The 16,599-nt window shown below is 41.1% G+C and overlaps 1 protein-coding gene across 8 annotated transcripts in view; it reads left to right on the forward strand.

The window, feature by feature from the left end:
* Positions 1 to 16,599, forward strand: part of PIAS2 (protein inhibitor of activated STAT 2) — a 32,173-nt gene that overhangs the window by 2,167 nt on the left and 13,407 nt on the right. For all 8 annotated transcript variants that reach the window (XR_003256797.1, XR_003256798.1, XR_003256799.1 and 5 more), the window contains exons 2-6: positions 5,432 to 5,906; positions 9,589 to 9,673; positions 10,333 to 10,383; positions 10,501 to 10,591; positions 15,691 to 15,825. Coding sequence is in view for 5 of the 8 variants with exons in the window: in XM_026086440.1 (XP_025942225.1) it covers positions 5,432 to 5,906; positions 9,589 to 9,673; positions 10,333 to 10,383; positions 10,501 to 10,591; positions 15,691 to 15,825 (837 nt within the window). In the remaining 3 variants the exon portion in view is untranslated. The remainder of the gene's footprint in view (positions 1 to 5,431; positions 5,907 to 9,588; positions 9,674 to 10,332; positions 10,384 to 10,500; positions 10,592 to 15,690; positions 15,826 to 16,599) is intronic.

A 16,599-nucleotide genomic window follows, 5' to 3' on the forward strand; every position in this document is an offset into this window, starting at 1 on the left:
GAGTGATCTTAAACTGCTGCTTTATAGATTAACCTACAGTGGGTTTTTTTAATGGCAGTATTGTTTGCTGCTCTTGTGTTGATTGCAGCTTCCTGTAATATGTGATCTCTACCTGCCTTATAAAAGGACACTGGGGCAATTTGGAGCGTTGAATTTCTTCTAGTAAGCTGTTAGGGACTGATTAAAAGCGGGAGGTCAGAGTTCTGTCTTCAATCCTGTTTTTGAGGGAAGCTTACAGGGGCAGCATGCTTCTCTTCTCAAGCTGAAACATCATTTTAATATTGGTTAGTGCCACCCCCACCATCATCTGGATCTTTAAAAGTTCCGGGGAGCTGCGACCCAAAGGGTTGTAACTGAAAGAAGGCTTTCCCTGTGTGAAAGAAAACTAAGAGATTCACAAGAACCTGCTGTTACGTTGTGCCTTTTGGGGATATTTACTTTTATTTAAAGATTCAGAAATGGTTGTAACCATAGTCGCTTCTTTTCAAGGTATTGCTGAAAAAAGGCCAAGATAAGGCTTACCCTTATAGACCTTAAGCTTTGRAGAGAGAGAGAGAAGCTACTTCAGATAAGGCCTCTATTAATTAGTAGTTTGTTAAATCCTGTAGGTTATCAGTTTATGGAATATTAAGGAGTTGATGGTGAGGTGACATGGAGAGTGCCACTTTTTCACTTTATTTTTTAGTTTAGAAATACAATTTCCAGACCAGCTGTTCATGGATGCGTTTCTAAACATGGCTCATACCTTTTTCTGTAATCTTTGCTCAGAAGTAGCCCTGTGGATGTCAAAGGGATTATGTAGGTAAAGATGGACTTGGAGCAGAGGTCAGCAACCTGTGGCCTGGAGGCCAAAGATGGCACATGGACAGGTTTTTGAACAGAATATAATGCCCAGGACCTGGGAACTCCAGCTCCTTCTGAGGGCTGTCTGTGAGAAAATGATTACAGCTCCTACCAAACTCTCAATTTGCCAAGATATGGCTTGATGGTTTGCCTCTAAGCAAGATACTGTAAATAAGGTGACTTGGTTGTAGTTTGTCGCTTTGAGAGAGAGAGCGCACATCTCCTGSCTCCCCCCGAGTTTCTGCTGGCCTCCTGACTCTGATTTGGTAAAGAACAGGACAGTCTGCATGCTGTCCTTGACAGGCTGCTGATCTCTAGAAGCCAACGGATTCAGTCTAGTTGAGGAATGAGAGAGATGATGGTGATAATATGACAAAGAGGATCCTTATAGGTGCCTGTCTTACTTGACATAGTCTTCTCAACAATAACATTTAAATAACATTTAAATCGGTGGTTATAACATGTTGCAGATGTAAGYGTCTACTTTAAAGCTTGGGTTCTAAATTGTTGGCAGAGAAGAAAACGCTGAGAGCTATTTGCATGTGTCCATTTAAAGCTGCATTGCCAAACGCTTCTTTYTTTGTACTCTTTCATTTTAAACATGTTAATAATATTGTATTATATATGCCAGCTGGTTTGGGAGTTTAACTTCTCACTCAAACTCCACATGTTGATCTGGGGTGAACTTAAAATGATGGAATGTAATGGACAGACTAGACATACTGAACTTCTGTCTTGGTGATGTAGTGATCTTTAGGTTGCAATTAACATTCAGCATCGTTAAAAARGTAAGTTACTAACAGTGTTTTATTAGAGGTTATCTTGCATCTGTGCTTCATTCTCCTGTGCTTCCTAAATGCACAATCACTTAATCAAGCCAGAGATCAAACCTTAAAATATCCATGTATTGAGAATAATTAGCAATTAATGCTCAAACTGTGCTACTGTGATGGGGAGAGGAATGAGACAATGTAGTTCATGATGCTTTTAAAAAAAAAAAAGTGTAACGAAATGGATCAAGCTTTATTTTGAGGGACTTCTTTGAATTGTACATAAGTGTTTGATTTAGGATTTATATTGTGGTGTTAGGGGCATGCAGCTTTGAAGAATTTAATACCTAATTTGGGGACCAGACCAGACTTAATACAAAGTAAAATCCCCATAATACTGAGGATCAGATGTTCCTGCTGTCTGCACGGTTTTGGCCTTCAGAGCTGCTCTTACTGTACTGCACTACTTGCTAATGTAGATTTTACCAGAGGCATCTTCATTCTTGCCCAGAATTTCCAGTTTTACATTTCAGTACATCATTTTTCAGAATATGTTTAAGGTTAGCATATAGAGGTCGTCTTCAACCATCCCAAGACATGAGTTGCTCTTATAAATATCTTGCATTTGTAACCCACCTGAAACAGTATGCATGTTAATTTACTGCAAAACTTGTCAAAAGTGAGCCGCTCTTCACTAACGAGCGGTTGGGAAAAGGGCTCAAAGTCAGGAGCGCAGGCTTGTGGAGTTGATCCTTGGTGTCTTCCTTCCCTATATCATCTTCAGGCTCTCCAGAAAATGGCTAGAAGCAAGTATGGCTGGAGCAGGACTGTTCGGTGGAGACCGACTAGAGCTTTTGGGTTGTTTTGGATTGCGTCCGCAGCTTCAAGCGTAGGATTTGCGACTTACATAGTTAAGGTTGCCCCAGAAGCTGTATTCGTTGTCAGTGATTACACAGACGTATGTCAGGAACTGAACAGGCTTTCTGGGCTACCTGTCATTCAAATGTGCACTTAAGTATGATAACAGTGTTAAATAGCAGGTGGCTCTGGCAGGGGGAGTGCGGAGAACCAAGTGTCTTGTTTAGAGATGGCTTGATCCCTTATCCTGCTCTGAAACATGCCTTCCATTAACTTTGGTGGAGTGTCAGCATTTCCTGGGTTCCCTAATGCCACCCCTGTTAAACGGGTGCACTTCCACATGCACCTACAGCTTACTGCTCTGAAACAATATTTCTGCTTGAGTCATTGTTGCTATAGTTCAGGAAAAAGAAACAAAAAAACCCTGTGAAATGTCTTATGACCTTCAAGAATGTGTTTTGAGGTTGGGGGGGAGTTTCTGGAGTATCAAAGTACTTGACATATCGGGACTGATTTCCTTTCTTAAAGTTCAGTCTAACTATTTTTTGTGGTTTATGGAGAAACAGTAAAAATAAAGTAGCTTTGGCCTTCTGCATTGAAAAAAACCTTATTGGAATGTGTATCTGTAAAGAATTTAAGAGAAAATTGATGGCATTTACATGACAATTTGAGTGTCTCATCTTGATTCGGTGGTGTGAAAAGCATGCTAATAGCTTGGCTGTGATCTTCTGCAATACCAGTGGAACCCCAAAAGAAAATGATTTGATGAGGTTTATTTGAAGTCATCTGTCTTGTACCATGATTATAGTTGCTCCTAAGCATGTGTTATGCGTTCATAAAACCTTATTGATTATGGTGTGTCCACTTTGGTATATCTGTAAATGTAATGATGAACTAAAGTGCGTAGATCAGACTTGCCATATTTTCATGCGTGCAATTATTATTGCCTTAGAGGGAACACAGAATCAGCGCTCGGGGGAAAATGTTGCAAAAGCCATTGTTTAATTACTTCCAGTAAAATTCACTTTTGCAAGACTCTTCTTTCAAAAGCGCATGTAAGATTTTTGCACGGCTGGGCAAAAATGTATTTTTTTATACTCCCAAGCATTTTTAATGGAGGCGTTACTCAATTTAAAATCTTGCTGACTGTGATATTGAAGTCAGCGTGTGACTTCTAATAAAATGAAATCCATCTTGGAACAAAGTGCTAGTTTGTAGAATTTCCACATAAAATGTTAGCTGTTTCCAGGCATGATTGACTGCATATTTCACCTTGATTAACTTGCAGGAATGCAACGAAGGCAGCAGTAAGGGTAATAGAAAGTTTGTTGCAGGGCGCACTGCTTCCTTAATCTCAATGTAAAGGATTATTTTATCCATTTATGTTCTGATTATAGAATCAGAATTGTGCTTACTCTCCCTATCTGATGCACAAGCTTGGTAGTAACATTAACTCCTTTCTAACTGTCTATAGATAAGTTTGCAATAAATTCTTCAATATTGGTGTTCTCTTTTACAATTAACACCATTTTTCTTTTATGTGGCATGACTATAAAGTTGTTATAGTACTCCAAGCTATTTTTAAAGACTATTGAGAAGTTTAATTTTCTTCACCGTGCTTGACTGTGAGTCTAAGGAAAAGTAACAAGGGAAGGACGGGTGGCAAGAAACCTCTCTGGCAGCTTGCAAATGAACTTCAGATTTCTGTTTGTTCTCCATCTCCTTTTTTCCCCTGTATTGTTTTGCTGTTGCGAGAAGTTGCTGCGATGAAATTAAGAAGACATCTGCTCTTGGCCTCTCTTTCTTCAAAAGTTAGGGTGAGCCACTTGGAATAGGCACTGTATATAAGACAGTTTTCACCAGCTATTACATCTTTGGTGCATTTGTGTTGGGGATAAGGAATACCAGTTTGAAGACTGCTTAGTTGATTTCCTGATAGAAACATCGCCATAGCCAAACTGACTATCTGGTGATACTGGGGAAAAACTAAAACATCAATACCTGAAATAAGCCATCTTACCTCCCCCCTGCCCCACACACAAATAAGGAAAAAAAAAAAAAAAGAGGGTATGGATGATGAGAATAGTACCTTAGGATTTTAGATAATCACTTTAAGGTGCATAAACTGATACACAAATAGAAAGGAAATTGCTTAGCAGAATCCTAGGCAATTTTAGACCTCTCTGAAAATAGAGCTCACTCACAAAAATGAAAGACTGGGGGCATGTGCCAAGTTACTAGTCTGTAGTAGGGTTTTTTGTTTGTGTTCTAAACTTTGATAAGAGTACCGTTTACTTGATCATTTTCTTTGAAGAGATCCTTCACTGTCCTAAGGTACCAACATATGATATTAAGAGAACAGTCAGGAAGTTTTCTGTCATAGTCTAGAAGAATCAATTATGGTGATTAAACAGTCTGTTAATGTGAAATGCTGTAACTTTTTAACAAAATGTCCATCTTGCTGTGCCATTCCTTCAAGAGTGAAAGCTGACACGCCTGTCTGTGATCATGCATGCGTTTAAAATGCTGCCCAAAATAAAGGATGCTTCAAAATAAACTATATAGAACTTAAATACTTCTTAAAGCATGGTGGAGGATAGGTGGTAATAGTGGTTAAACTTTTGATTTGGTGCCTCTTCAAGTGAGGCAGAGAGAGCTGATACTTCTGGCTTCTTCTAAACTCAAGATATCACTGCATGGGTTCTTGTTTTAATTGTTTGTGAGGGGAACTGGAAGTCTTTTGAGATAATCCAGCCAACCTCAAGCTTCTTCCTGGACACTTCAATCTTTCGCTTTAAATTTAAATACTATTGTGTTGGGTAAGGGTATGAGCGAGATGTGTCTAAGATGATAAATGTGAAACTAGAATGGTGGAAGTTCAGATACTTCACTGTGCTCCTCGGAAAGGCTCACTTAGTGTACTGTTGGTTCACCTATGCTTATCTCCATTTTCTTTCTAGAATATGGTATCCAGTTTTCGTGTTTCTGAACTACAAGTGTTGCTGGGCTTTGCTGGACGTAATAAAAGCGGGCGGAAGCATGACCTCCTGATGAGGGCACTGCACTTACTGAAGAGTGGCTGCAGCCCAGCAGTTCAGATAAAAATCCGAGAACTCTATAGGCGTCGGTACCCAAGGACGATTGAAGGACTTTCAGACTTATCGGCCATAAAACCTGCAGTTTTCAATTTGGACAGCAGTTCCTCTCCTGTAGAGCCTGACTTAGCTGTTGCTGGAATTCACCCGCTCCCGTCTACGTCGGTCACGCCTCAGTCTCCCTCGTCGCCTGTCAGTTCGGTGCTTCTCCAAGACACTAAGCCGCACTTTGAGATGCAGCAGCCGTCCCCGCCGATTCCACCTGTTCATCCTGATGTCCAGCTGAAAAGCCTACCTTTTTATGATGTGCTTGATGTGCTCATCAAACCTACAAGCCTAGGTAAGCGTTTAATAGTTCTGTGTTGCTTAAGCTGTGAAATAACGTTGACTTAAGCAACACCTAAGTCCAGGCTTAATGAAAACCTTTCTGCAGATGGTGAAAAGTGGACGCTTCCTTCCCTTCTCATCTCTACGCTTCCCCTCTTYTCCTCTTCTCTCCCCAATATTGTCAAGCCACACTGCAGCAAGCAGTGTTCTCTTCTGCAAATATATAATTGAAGATAAATGTAAATTCCTCTGTCTTTTGAATATTAAATTACATTTGTCTGGAAGATTTGGACCTGAGGTATCTGACTGGTACAAATGAGCACACTTGTCAGGGCTGTCAGGAAGTGGATTTCAGGTTCAGTAGTAAGTTGCTACAGTGTCAGAAAAACAAGTTCACTGGTTTGTTAGTTTGCATCTCTCTCCCTGCAACTGCAGGTTTTGGCATATTGCACTGAAATACATGCTTTGACTGTACAGCAAATGTTCAGCTTTTTTATACCCAGTTTTAGTGATGGATTCTCAGCCTATCTGTTTTTGCATTTTAATCAGTACAGTATGGCAGAGTAGATCTCTGTGTGTTCCAACTAATTTGAAATCTTGGGTAGCTTTCTCAATACGCTCAGAAGAGAAAGGCATTTGAATTATTTGCAAATAGGTTGTTTTCTGTCTTGAAATTCAACCTGTCTTACCCTGTGTATAGGGTAGAAAATGTTCCGTAATGATTTAGTAATACCAACTGATTGTAAATAATAGCTTGCTGCTCAGCAGTGTGAAAAGCACTTCCACGTAAGACTTCASCGTAACTATTGTCTTCAGTTGGCAAATGTTGAATAAAATTCTTTTCAACAAGATGCAAGTACAATCCACTTACATATCACGGTCTGGTTTGTGGTAGCCCAGTCAATCTAAAACAGTTTTTATGCACAAATGATTCAGCATGGAAGTGATAACTTCCCCTTCATTTTTTTTTCCCCTTGATTCGTTAACAGCTTTTGAATAGATACTGGAATCTGAACCCTGTAAGACTTCTGCCTGGGTAACTATGACTTCAGCCAGGTGCAAACCTGTGTTTCAGTCCGTATAATAATTTTCGGGGGTGACCTGTAGGAGAGAACTTGCTTCAAGATTGTAGAAATACAYATTTCAATTGGGTATTGTTTTTGAAGCTAAAATCTTCATGAAATTAGCTTATTTTCTGTACTACTGCAGCAGAGGGATACCTTACTTGCAGTTTTCTGGCATGCAGCTGTGCACACATGACTTGATGCACAGTCTTTGAATTAGGGTGTGAAATCAAATGGCGGTGATCTAAAGTGAGTAGTGTAGCTGGGGACTACAGATAACAAGGGGACTCTTTTATTAAAGACCAAATAACAAAAGSAGGCATCAGTGCCATTTTACTAAATGTTGTGTTACTCAAATTTTTGCCTTGGTGTAGTTATCATACTTTTGAGTTTTTTCTCAATAGAAACGCTTTCAGCTTTTTGTCAGCTGTTTGCAACCTCTAAAACAGCTTAATTTCTTAAGCAATAATAGTGTCTTCAAGGTTGTGACTTTGTACCTCAGGAAGGGCATCTGCTGATAGTCACCCTCCGGCATCTCAAGTAGCAATCATTATTTGTAATGCTTGCTGTCACCTCTGTTTACATATTGTGACACCCTGTTTGATGAGACTGAGGCATTTATTGTCAAAAATTATGCATTAGTACAATAGCTGCTTTGGTACTGGACAGCTCTATAGCTAATACTGCCATTGCATTTCAAGAGAATCCGATGGTGCACTGATGTCCTGTTTAAATCCTGCTTTCCCAATTGAAAAAAAGTRTTTCAATTAAAATATTTCAGTTGGAAAATTTGAAAGCTGTGTGTGCTCTGCACTGTATTTCTGCTGTGTAATTAACTTTTGTCTTCTGCTCAATGAAACCTAGAGATGGCAGTAATATGTTAAAGAATTTTCTTAACAGCCGGCTTCTTCCACTGTGGGAAATCTCCTGTTCCTGAAAGAATGCTTCCTTGGGAGCRTCACCGAGTTGTAGTTAGGGCTGCGTGTGAATTCCTCTTTTTTGCTTGAAAACCATAGACTCTTCATTGCGTGTTGCCCAGCCCTCATAAGAGAGGGGATCATCTGGTTCTCTTTGGAAATGGGTGAGGTGGGGGGAAAGGATRGTCTTACTTGAGCACTTGCTTGCCTTCAACCTCCCAAATTGGAATTACGCCCCCTTCCAGAACACRGTACCCAAAGATGGCAGCAGCTGGAGCTACAACTTAGGTTTGTGTCTGAGGAAGAGTGGGGAAACGAGGTGTGAAGAGTAGCTTGATAGGCGAGTAATGGGCTCTTCTGTTGTGGAAAAAAATRTGTGAGCATCAGCTGAAAATCACTCTAACAGGGATTCACGAGCAAATTTGGAGAAGATACTTCCGTTGTTTAATATTTTTAGATCATGAATTGTGCATTGAGAAGCACAAAACTTGTTCATTCCATCTTTGAGAATTAAGGATTTAGAAAGCAAATAGGCAGAATAGGTCAGAGAGCTAGGAATATAGTCTGCATCAGTGTGACTCTTTAAAAGGACTCAGCATCCATATCCTTTTATACTAGTGTGATAACGTAAGAGGGGATGTAGATGTGGATTTTTTTTTTTGCTTTAACTCTTCCTCAATTCAATAAGAGAAGACCCTTTTATGGTCTCTTAAAAATGTGCTCAAGTACTATTTTGAAATATAAAACGCCGCATGTGCTGTGTGTGCATCCAAACACAGCGTAGTGCCTTTGAAGTGTTTGAGGAAGGTGGTGCATGTGCTTTGCCTGGATTCTGTTTCATGGTGTGTCCTCTTGTGTATGTTTTGGATAGAGACTCTTTTCTTCTCTGAATGTTGAAGTGTACCGTGACAGTGTAGCTTTTCCAAATTTGCATGGTTTAATTATACTGTCTTTACAATTGTCCTCCTGGTYGGATACTTTAAACTGTTGAACGAGTCCAACCTGGTTTTATTTCAGGTCAAGACTTCTAATTTTTCACATCCAGAAGAAGTAGAGAAGGAATGGATATATGCTGTGAATCCTTAATAGCAAAAAATTGTTGCTTCCTATCACTAATGGCCAAGTAGGATTCTGATACTAAAGCTGAATATTTATTTTTTATTTTTTCCCAAATGCTAGTAAAGGGTATTCCCAGACATGTAGCGCAGCTGGCTTCTCTAGCACTGGGGGTCATTCGCTCCCTTCCTCCCCAAAGGCATAGTTACCTTTAGCTGTTTTTGAATTAAATAATTTCCAGCTGTCCATTAATAACTTCCTATGCACATTCTCCTCTTACTATCTTAAAATAGTTGTCAACATCTTGTTATGCCCCACTGCCGTTGGGTATCCAGTATTGTATTGTGTCTTGCGTTCTTCGGTCGATGTGTGAGAATTCTGGGAAGCTTCAGCTTATCCTTCCTCCCCCTGAGGATTACAACGCAGCTAGCCAAGCTTCTTAGGACCAAAGTGTAATGCGATATTAAGCCATCTGAATATAGCTGAATGAATGATTTGTACCCTTGCTTTCCTGCTGTCAGTTACAGGCGGTGCAACAAGTTGATTATATTCGTAACYGACGTGTGCCTTAATCCAGGAAATCTTGGTTGCGAGTCCTGTGTTAATCAATGACTTCAACCGCTGTGGTTAAACCTCTTTTTCTTTCTCTCTTTTTCAGTACAGAGCAGTATTCAGAGGTTCCAAGAGAAGTTTTTTATCTTTGCTTTAACACCTCAGCAGGTCAGAGAAATCTGTATTTCCAGGTAAGTGGAAGGAGTGTGGCACTAGTGTAGATAACTATTTTTGCAAAGTTTCAGCAGAACAGGTTGTTTGTTGTGGTATGGTTTGTTTTGTGTGTCTATATGCATCCCATAAGCTTGCAGGTGTGGAGGAGTAATCCTCACAGAATTATACTGGGTAACAGGCTCTYTTCATCCAGAACTACTCTGCACAGAACTTATGTGCAGCTGGGGGTGATGCTGCACCACTAGGGAGTTAAAAATTACTCYGTTTTAAATAATTGTGGCTGTTGGGAGAGGTGGTAAGCTCTTCTTCCCTGTRTGTTTCCTGGCTGGGTGAATGGAARGCTGCTTTTGTCTTTTGTCCCAGGATTCGGGTTGTCATAAGAACTATGGTGTGAGCCGGAAGAATGCATGGGATTTGGTTCTTCCTGGCAGTGTCATACTTTATTGTCGCTATAAACTCTTGATAGAAGATGATGGTCCTAAAGTTCTGCTTAACTTGCAGTAGCTAAAACAGTAGGGGCCTGTAAGACTTGTTCATAGCTTTATCTTAATTAAAAGGAAGGGGGGAAAAAAAAAGAACAAAGCTTAGTGATGTTGGGCCAGTTCTTCCTGTGTATGACTAGAATGTGAGATTTGCTGTCTAAATGGGTATTTCTCTTTTCCTTTCTTTGTCGCAGGGACTTCTTGCCAGGAGGCAGGAGAGATTACACAGTCCAAGTTCAGCTAAGGTATCTTCCTCAGTGTTCTCTTGTAACTTGGCTGATGTAATCAACGTCTTCATATATGTGAACCGTTTTGGATGTAGTGACGCTTGAAAATGACACCTCTTCTCTTTGGGGATATAGGTTATGCCTAGCRGAGACAAGCTGCCCTCAAGAAGATAATTACCCTAATAGTTTGTGTATTAAAGTAAATGGGAAGCTGTTTCCATTGCCGGTAAGCTTGTTTATTTGCCCTTGGTGGCTATTTGTCTTTTTTTTTCTCCATGTAGTGTTAGCTTGCTTACACTGTCAGCTCTTCATTTCTGTTGCTAATTCCTCTAGCTGTTGCTGTTAGGCATATGATTTGTGCACTTGCTGTGCCAGTTTCCCATTGCTAATATTAATCATGTTACAATCACTGCATGGCTTAATTGTATTTCAGCCGCTTGCAGCARACCTGATCTGCAGTTAGGACAGGACAATGTCAAAAGAAAACGGTGTCTGCATGGGGGATTCTCCTCGTAGATCTTCGCACTGAGTTTATTTGGTGTGATTGACAGTTGCTCTCGCTGTTTGGGCTATCTGGGCTCATGTATTGGCTTGAGTCCCTCCTTGTTGTGAAGGAATAGGATCACCTTTTGTGTGCGTGTTTTCACGCTGTCATGTATCTGTCTAGTTAGACATGTTCATAGTGGAGATGAATGGAAAAATTCTAGGGTTCCCARCAATGGCTGATGCCGGAGCTGAACGTCATTAGCAGCTATAAGAAATTGCAGGATGGAAGAGTCTCACTTACTTAATCTGCTGATGTATCTTGTTGTAAAAGTTAGTATTTAGACAGGGTCACCCCAAGGTCTGAATATAGATGAAGAGGAAAGATGCTCATTTAAAAACAACCCCCTCCCACAAAAAAAACCCCAACAACTCTGAAATGGATATCCCTGCCCTATAGAACAGGGGTTCTTTTGCAACCTGTTCTGAAGTAGTTCTGGAAGTTATAGAAGATGGAAGCAGATAGATGGAAGCACAGAGTTTTTCACCAGTATTGCTGGAAAGCACTGGGTGGGGAGARGAGGTGGGAAGCCTTGTTATCAGAATGATTGCCTTCTCCGCAGCATGTCAGCTGTGTGGGATTTTTTTTTCCCTTTCTGCACTGCTGAGACTCCTCTTGTTTCTGCTTTCCTTAACTGACTATCCCTAACTTTTTTTCCCCTTCTTCTTTAACCATTGCATCACTATCTTCTCTCTTTTCAGTGTGTAAGAGGGTCTCCTTTTCTTCTTTCATATGCTTTCTGGTCACTACTTTCTACAGACATAAATTAGGTTCTCTGTGATAACCTTGCAGGATTTCCTCTCTTCTGCCGATTACCTTCTCCTTTCTTTAAGCATCCCATCAAAAAGAMWTSSRYMKGATRWYATCMKRYSSAWKTCTRTKTKYKSKKKYWSKSTYKCKMWAAWAKMKYYTMTMYYSYSMYGYKMTRYKSTSYMYWTTKYGTGTAACGTGTCAGTCTCAACAGAACTTGGCCATAAACTTGGATTCTTGCTTTGCTTTAGATCCGAATCCTACAGGGTCTTTCTGCATATCCCTAAAGAGGATTCTTTAATCTGTTCAGCAGAAACTTTCAATGAGAAGGTGAATAAATGACTCTTGTCTTGGAAATCTCCTCTCCTCGACTATGAGCTGAATGACGGATATAGCTTCAGCCTAAGTGCTGCTACAGACTTTTTTCTTTCCTGTTGGTTTGGTCACAGTTTGCATCCCTCTGGTGGCTCCTCTTCTTTTGCAGGAAATGCAAGATACCATTTTTTTGCCTCAGAGACTACTGTTGTTTAACTCTGTTTTTCCAACTTGAAAAATCCTTAAATGGGCGCTGTTCTGGCTTTCCCCGGAAGAGCAGTTGATGCCTCTGTGGRTGTCTGAATTATCCTGTTACTCTAAGTTGCATCCTTACTTGCAGTGCTTATCCGAAACTTCGGGGAAATGCTGCCAGTGTGCCAGTACTGCCACAGGTTGTGCCAGCGTGCGTTACCATGGTGTTTCCTCGCACTCCAACAGCTATCTGTGTCCATCTCTTATAGTACTTGTTCTTACTTGAAAGAAATYGGTGTAGAGCCTTGTATGCTGGTGTCTCGGCCAGTAACACGGGTTTTGTGTGTAATGCACTACAGCAGCTGATTCTTCTGTCTAGTTCTCCTATGGCAAATGTAGGCAAAACGAAAACCAAAAGTCCAAAAAGCTTGCTTGTTTTTCTTCCCGGGGAGCCTCCATAGACCACTGTTGGCTTTCTCCTTTGAGAGAGACCTAAATCTGCYGAGGCAGGCTGGAAATGGCCACACAGAAGAGCAGTCGGACTTCCTTTTGATACCTGTCTGGCTACAACAGATTCCACCTGCCTTGACTATTAAAGTTCTTGCGAGAAGCATGGAAGACTTAAAGACCTAAGTAATYTTGGCATATGCTAACCCTAGAACTGGCGGGCTAACTAAACACTGCTAGACCGTGCTGGTTGTGGTAGGCAAATAGGACACTCTTTATTGGAATCTCAAAAGCTCGAGGGGGAACGTTTTAATGTGTTCTAGGAACACAGGATCGCATCTGACCTCAAGATGATTGCTTTGTGGGAGAAAACTTCAAAAGCTTGACTGAAATGAAGCATATGAGTTGCCAAGTCTGTCTATTAATTAAAAAAAAAAGTTGGAAAACATAAGGAAACTTTTTATTTGCCCTCTCTTGGGAGCAGAGTAGCCTCGGTCTGAAGACAAACAGTAAGGAACCTCTTGCTGCTGCTGGTATAGTTTGCATGAAAATATTCCCCTGAATATTGTGGGGATGCTGTGTTTCTCCAGATAAGCTCATTAAAAGGAACCATGATAGAGAAAGGCCCGGCCCACTGCAGCGAAAATGATTGAGATTTATATTCCATAAAGTGCTGCAGCTGTCACGTCTGATTAAAGAAAGGGCAAATCATTCATTCTTTTAAACATGAGATTGTCAGCAGTCCTCATACATCTGCTGCCTCCACGTTCTGTGATAGAGCACATATGGAAAGATTCCTGATAGTAGCTATGTCACTTCTCATCTGGGGCGAGACCCCTTTTTAGAAGAACTCTTCAGCAACTGCTGTCCACCACTTTGGTCTGGTGGATCTTGCAGTGGAAGCCACGAGTCCTTGTTCTGTCACCGTGAGCAGTCGCCCTGTCTGAAGTTAAAGGGCAGTAGTGAGGCACAGCCAGGGGCTGGTGGTTGGGGCGGGGGGAAAAGTATGGATTAGCTGTAGAGCTGCTTTGGAAACTGAGGAAATTATATGGCAKCTATTGAGTCCTTCCTAGAATAAAGGCAGCAGTTACTCTGTAGTGAGTGGAAGAGGCCTGCAACAATTCTGAATTGGATTAAATGATGGTTATGTGGCCAGACAGAAGACCTGCATCTTCTGAGTCAGTGTTGCTTCTGTGCTGGCTCTGAAGGCAAGTACCTCAAAAGAGGAGAGTGGCTGGAAACTTCAGAAATAGTGACCTGGTGCTGTGTGAAGATATTCCTAAGGTTCCTTCTTGGAACTAGCAGTTCAGTGAAACCTCAAAGTTATCARCATTCCTAGTCTTTGAAATCAATTGAAACACCAAAGTATCCAAAACTGGAAGACAGAATTGGTTTCGCGCTGGGATGTCTGACCTGCTATTGAAAAAGCTGGTGTGGTACCTGTTCTGTGCTGGGCACTCTGAAGAGAAGCAGTCTGCAAGGAGTTCCTGATCAGGTTCCCACGGAAGTCAGAGATCACGCATCGGCTTGACCAGAACAGCAGTTTTCCGAATTGCTTTTATTTACGTGTCGTTAGATGGACATGGTAACACATCCTGTGTGCCCTGTGGGAGAGCTGCTGATGAAATAACATATCAGCGATTGTCTGTTACTTCTGATTTTTATTTTCTGACTTCTTTTCCGGTAATTCTTTTTTCAAAGTGTTAGGTTATGAATGTGTGTTTTTTATTCTCTGTGTAAAACAATATACAAGTATACCTGTTTTTCAAYATACCCTTTCTAGGAGAGTTTCTTTCATGGAACAACACCGTCTTGAACTAAATGAAATCTGGCRGTCTGTAGTACTCCTGTGCGAGACATAGGGCTCTAATCTCTTACTGGCATCCTCTGTGATACACGATAAGATTTTTTTTTATTATTTTCTTGTAAGATGAGAGATGACTATTTTTTTCCCTCTCAAATGCACAGAACTAAGTCTATTGWTMWKWKMCMYRKGKMWMWKAWCAGTATGCGGTGGTTAAAGTGGTAAAAATCTGCTTTGTAAGCAAAAGATTTGACAGTGGCTCTTCCTCTTCGTCATCCATCTCCTTGATTAGCCAGGCTGGAAGAGGGGACTCCAGACTTTGTCTGCTTGAACTCRGAACAGAGTTTCTCAGAGTTCCTGTTACAGACTGGTTTGTTTTCATAATGACAGACAYGGGACAAGATGAGTAAGCTGCAGTTAGGCCAGGTGCTTCTTYCCATGGCACAAGTGCTTTCTGCTCATGATATGTTTGAGGGTAAACGCTTGTCTAGAAGCAGAAGGGAAGTGGATGGCTTCTAAATGTTGCAAACAGAGAAAATACAGCTACAGAGACCACCTGAGTGTGAAATTCTTCACCAAAGCCTAGAAAAAGCTGAGCAAAYAATACCCAGTTTTTGTTTCTGTCAACAGTGGGGGAAAAAAAAGCCTCTCAGCTCTTAAATACACCTGGTATTCCAAGTGCAGCTCATCTTCAGGGAGCTGGCCAAAGTACAGATGACAGCTTGTTGCAAATGGGGCTAGGTATAGTTGGCGCAAAGGCAAAGTGGAATCCTTACAGTAGTGTCTTTTCTTTTGAGTTAGCCCTTAGGCTCCGAAAGTCAAATAGTGACTATATCTAAAGAAGATGWGGAGCTTTTGGTATGAGACTGGATTGTGTTTTTTGAATAGAACTGCTGAATTCAAGCCTTCGGGACTTGCTGTGCTTGCCTATCATGAAGGTTGTCCTAGYGGGGCTCTGATCTTTGAGGAGTGCGGGGTGGGGAGAGGACAAAGCATCACCATTGCTTTTTACTCTTACAGTAAACTTACCTGGACCAAAACTCTGTTCTTTTCYGTTGTTTCAGCATTTCTGTAAAATCACTTTAAAACCCCAAATGCTGTGAAATTGTGATTCATTTATGGTTTTGGTCTGTCAAAGACTGAGTGAGTGTTGACTTCAGYATCCGGGCGAGAGAACCTCCAGGCTTACTTGGTTTCCACAACTCTGCCTAAAGCCAGCAAGTCTTTCAGCAGGGAGAGTTGGTAACGCTTTCACTGTCCTTTCTTCCCATAGGGATACGCTCCACCGCCAAAAAACGGAATTGAACAGAAGCGGCCTGGGCGCCCCTTGAACATAACATCTCTAGTTAGGTTGTCATCTGCAGTGCCAAACCAGATTTCCATTTCCTGGGCTTCTGAAATTGGAAAGGTAAACTGTGAATGTGGGCAGTAGTCCAAATAACCTCACCCAGCGTTCCCTTTCTCCCCACTTCCTGATGTTGCTGGCAACACATATGCCAATAAGTGTTTATTAATAAGWGGATGAAATTATTATGAATTCCAGGAAACGAGGTAAGCTCTAGAAGCATGATAGTTTATGATACATATGTAAAACTTCCCTGCAGCCTTCACATGGAAGGGGAGTATAGATTCCCAGGTTCCTTTTAAGTACAAGAGTTTGATAAGTAGGTTTGCMATTGGGGATTGCCTGAAACGTACGAATGTGAACTGTGGGTGTTAAAGACCCTGAAATCTTTTGGAGGGATAAATGGTACCAAACAGTTGGGGCATGACAAAATAGCAAAAAGGAAGCTTTCTTTTTTTGGTAGCTTGATGGTGTAATAATATGAAAATAAGGTTATGTAGCCGTATCTTCAAAGGCATGTTTCTCAACATCTGTTGGGGCAGGCTTTTTAAAAGGACCAGATGTGCGAAGGCTGTGGGAGTGTGGGTGCAGACATTTATTTCTGGGTGTTTCTATTTTCTAATCAAATGATAGTAAGTAACTTTACAAAACCAAATTTAGCTTCATAAGAAGAACTGGTTAATAGGTATTTCYATCTTTTATTCTTTTGAAATTCTCCCCCCTGCTGCTGCCCCYGAAAATGGCCTGAGCTGATTAAAACTACACTTGTAAATGAACCAAAACACAGGTGAAACTTCCAGCTCAGAAAGCTCTTAAATGGCAGGTTGTGGGGAGGAT

The sequence above is a fragment of the Apteryx rowi genome, unplaced genomic scaffold (assembly GCF_003343035.1).
Source record: "Apteryx rowi isolate R43461 unplaced genomic scaffold, aptRow1 scaffold_694, whole genome shotgun sequence".
Taxonomy (NCBI): Eukaryota; Metazoa; Chordata; class Aves; order Apterygiformes; family Apterygidae; genus Apteryx; species Apteryx rowi.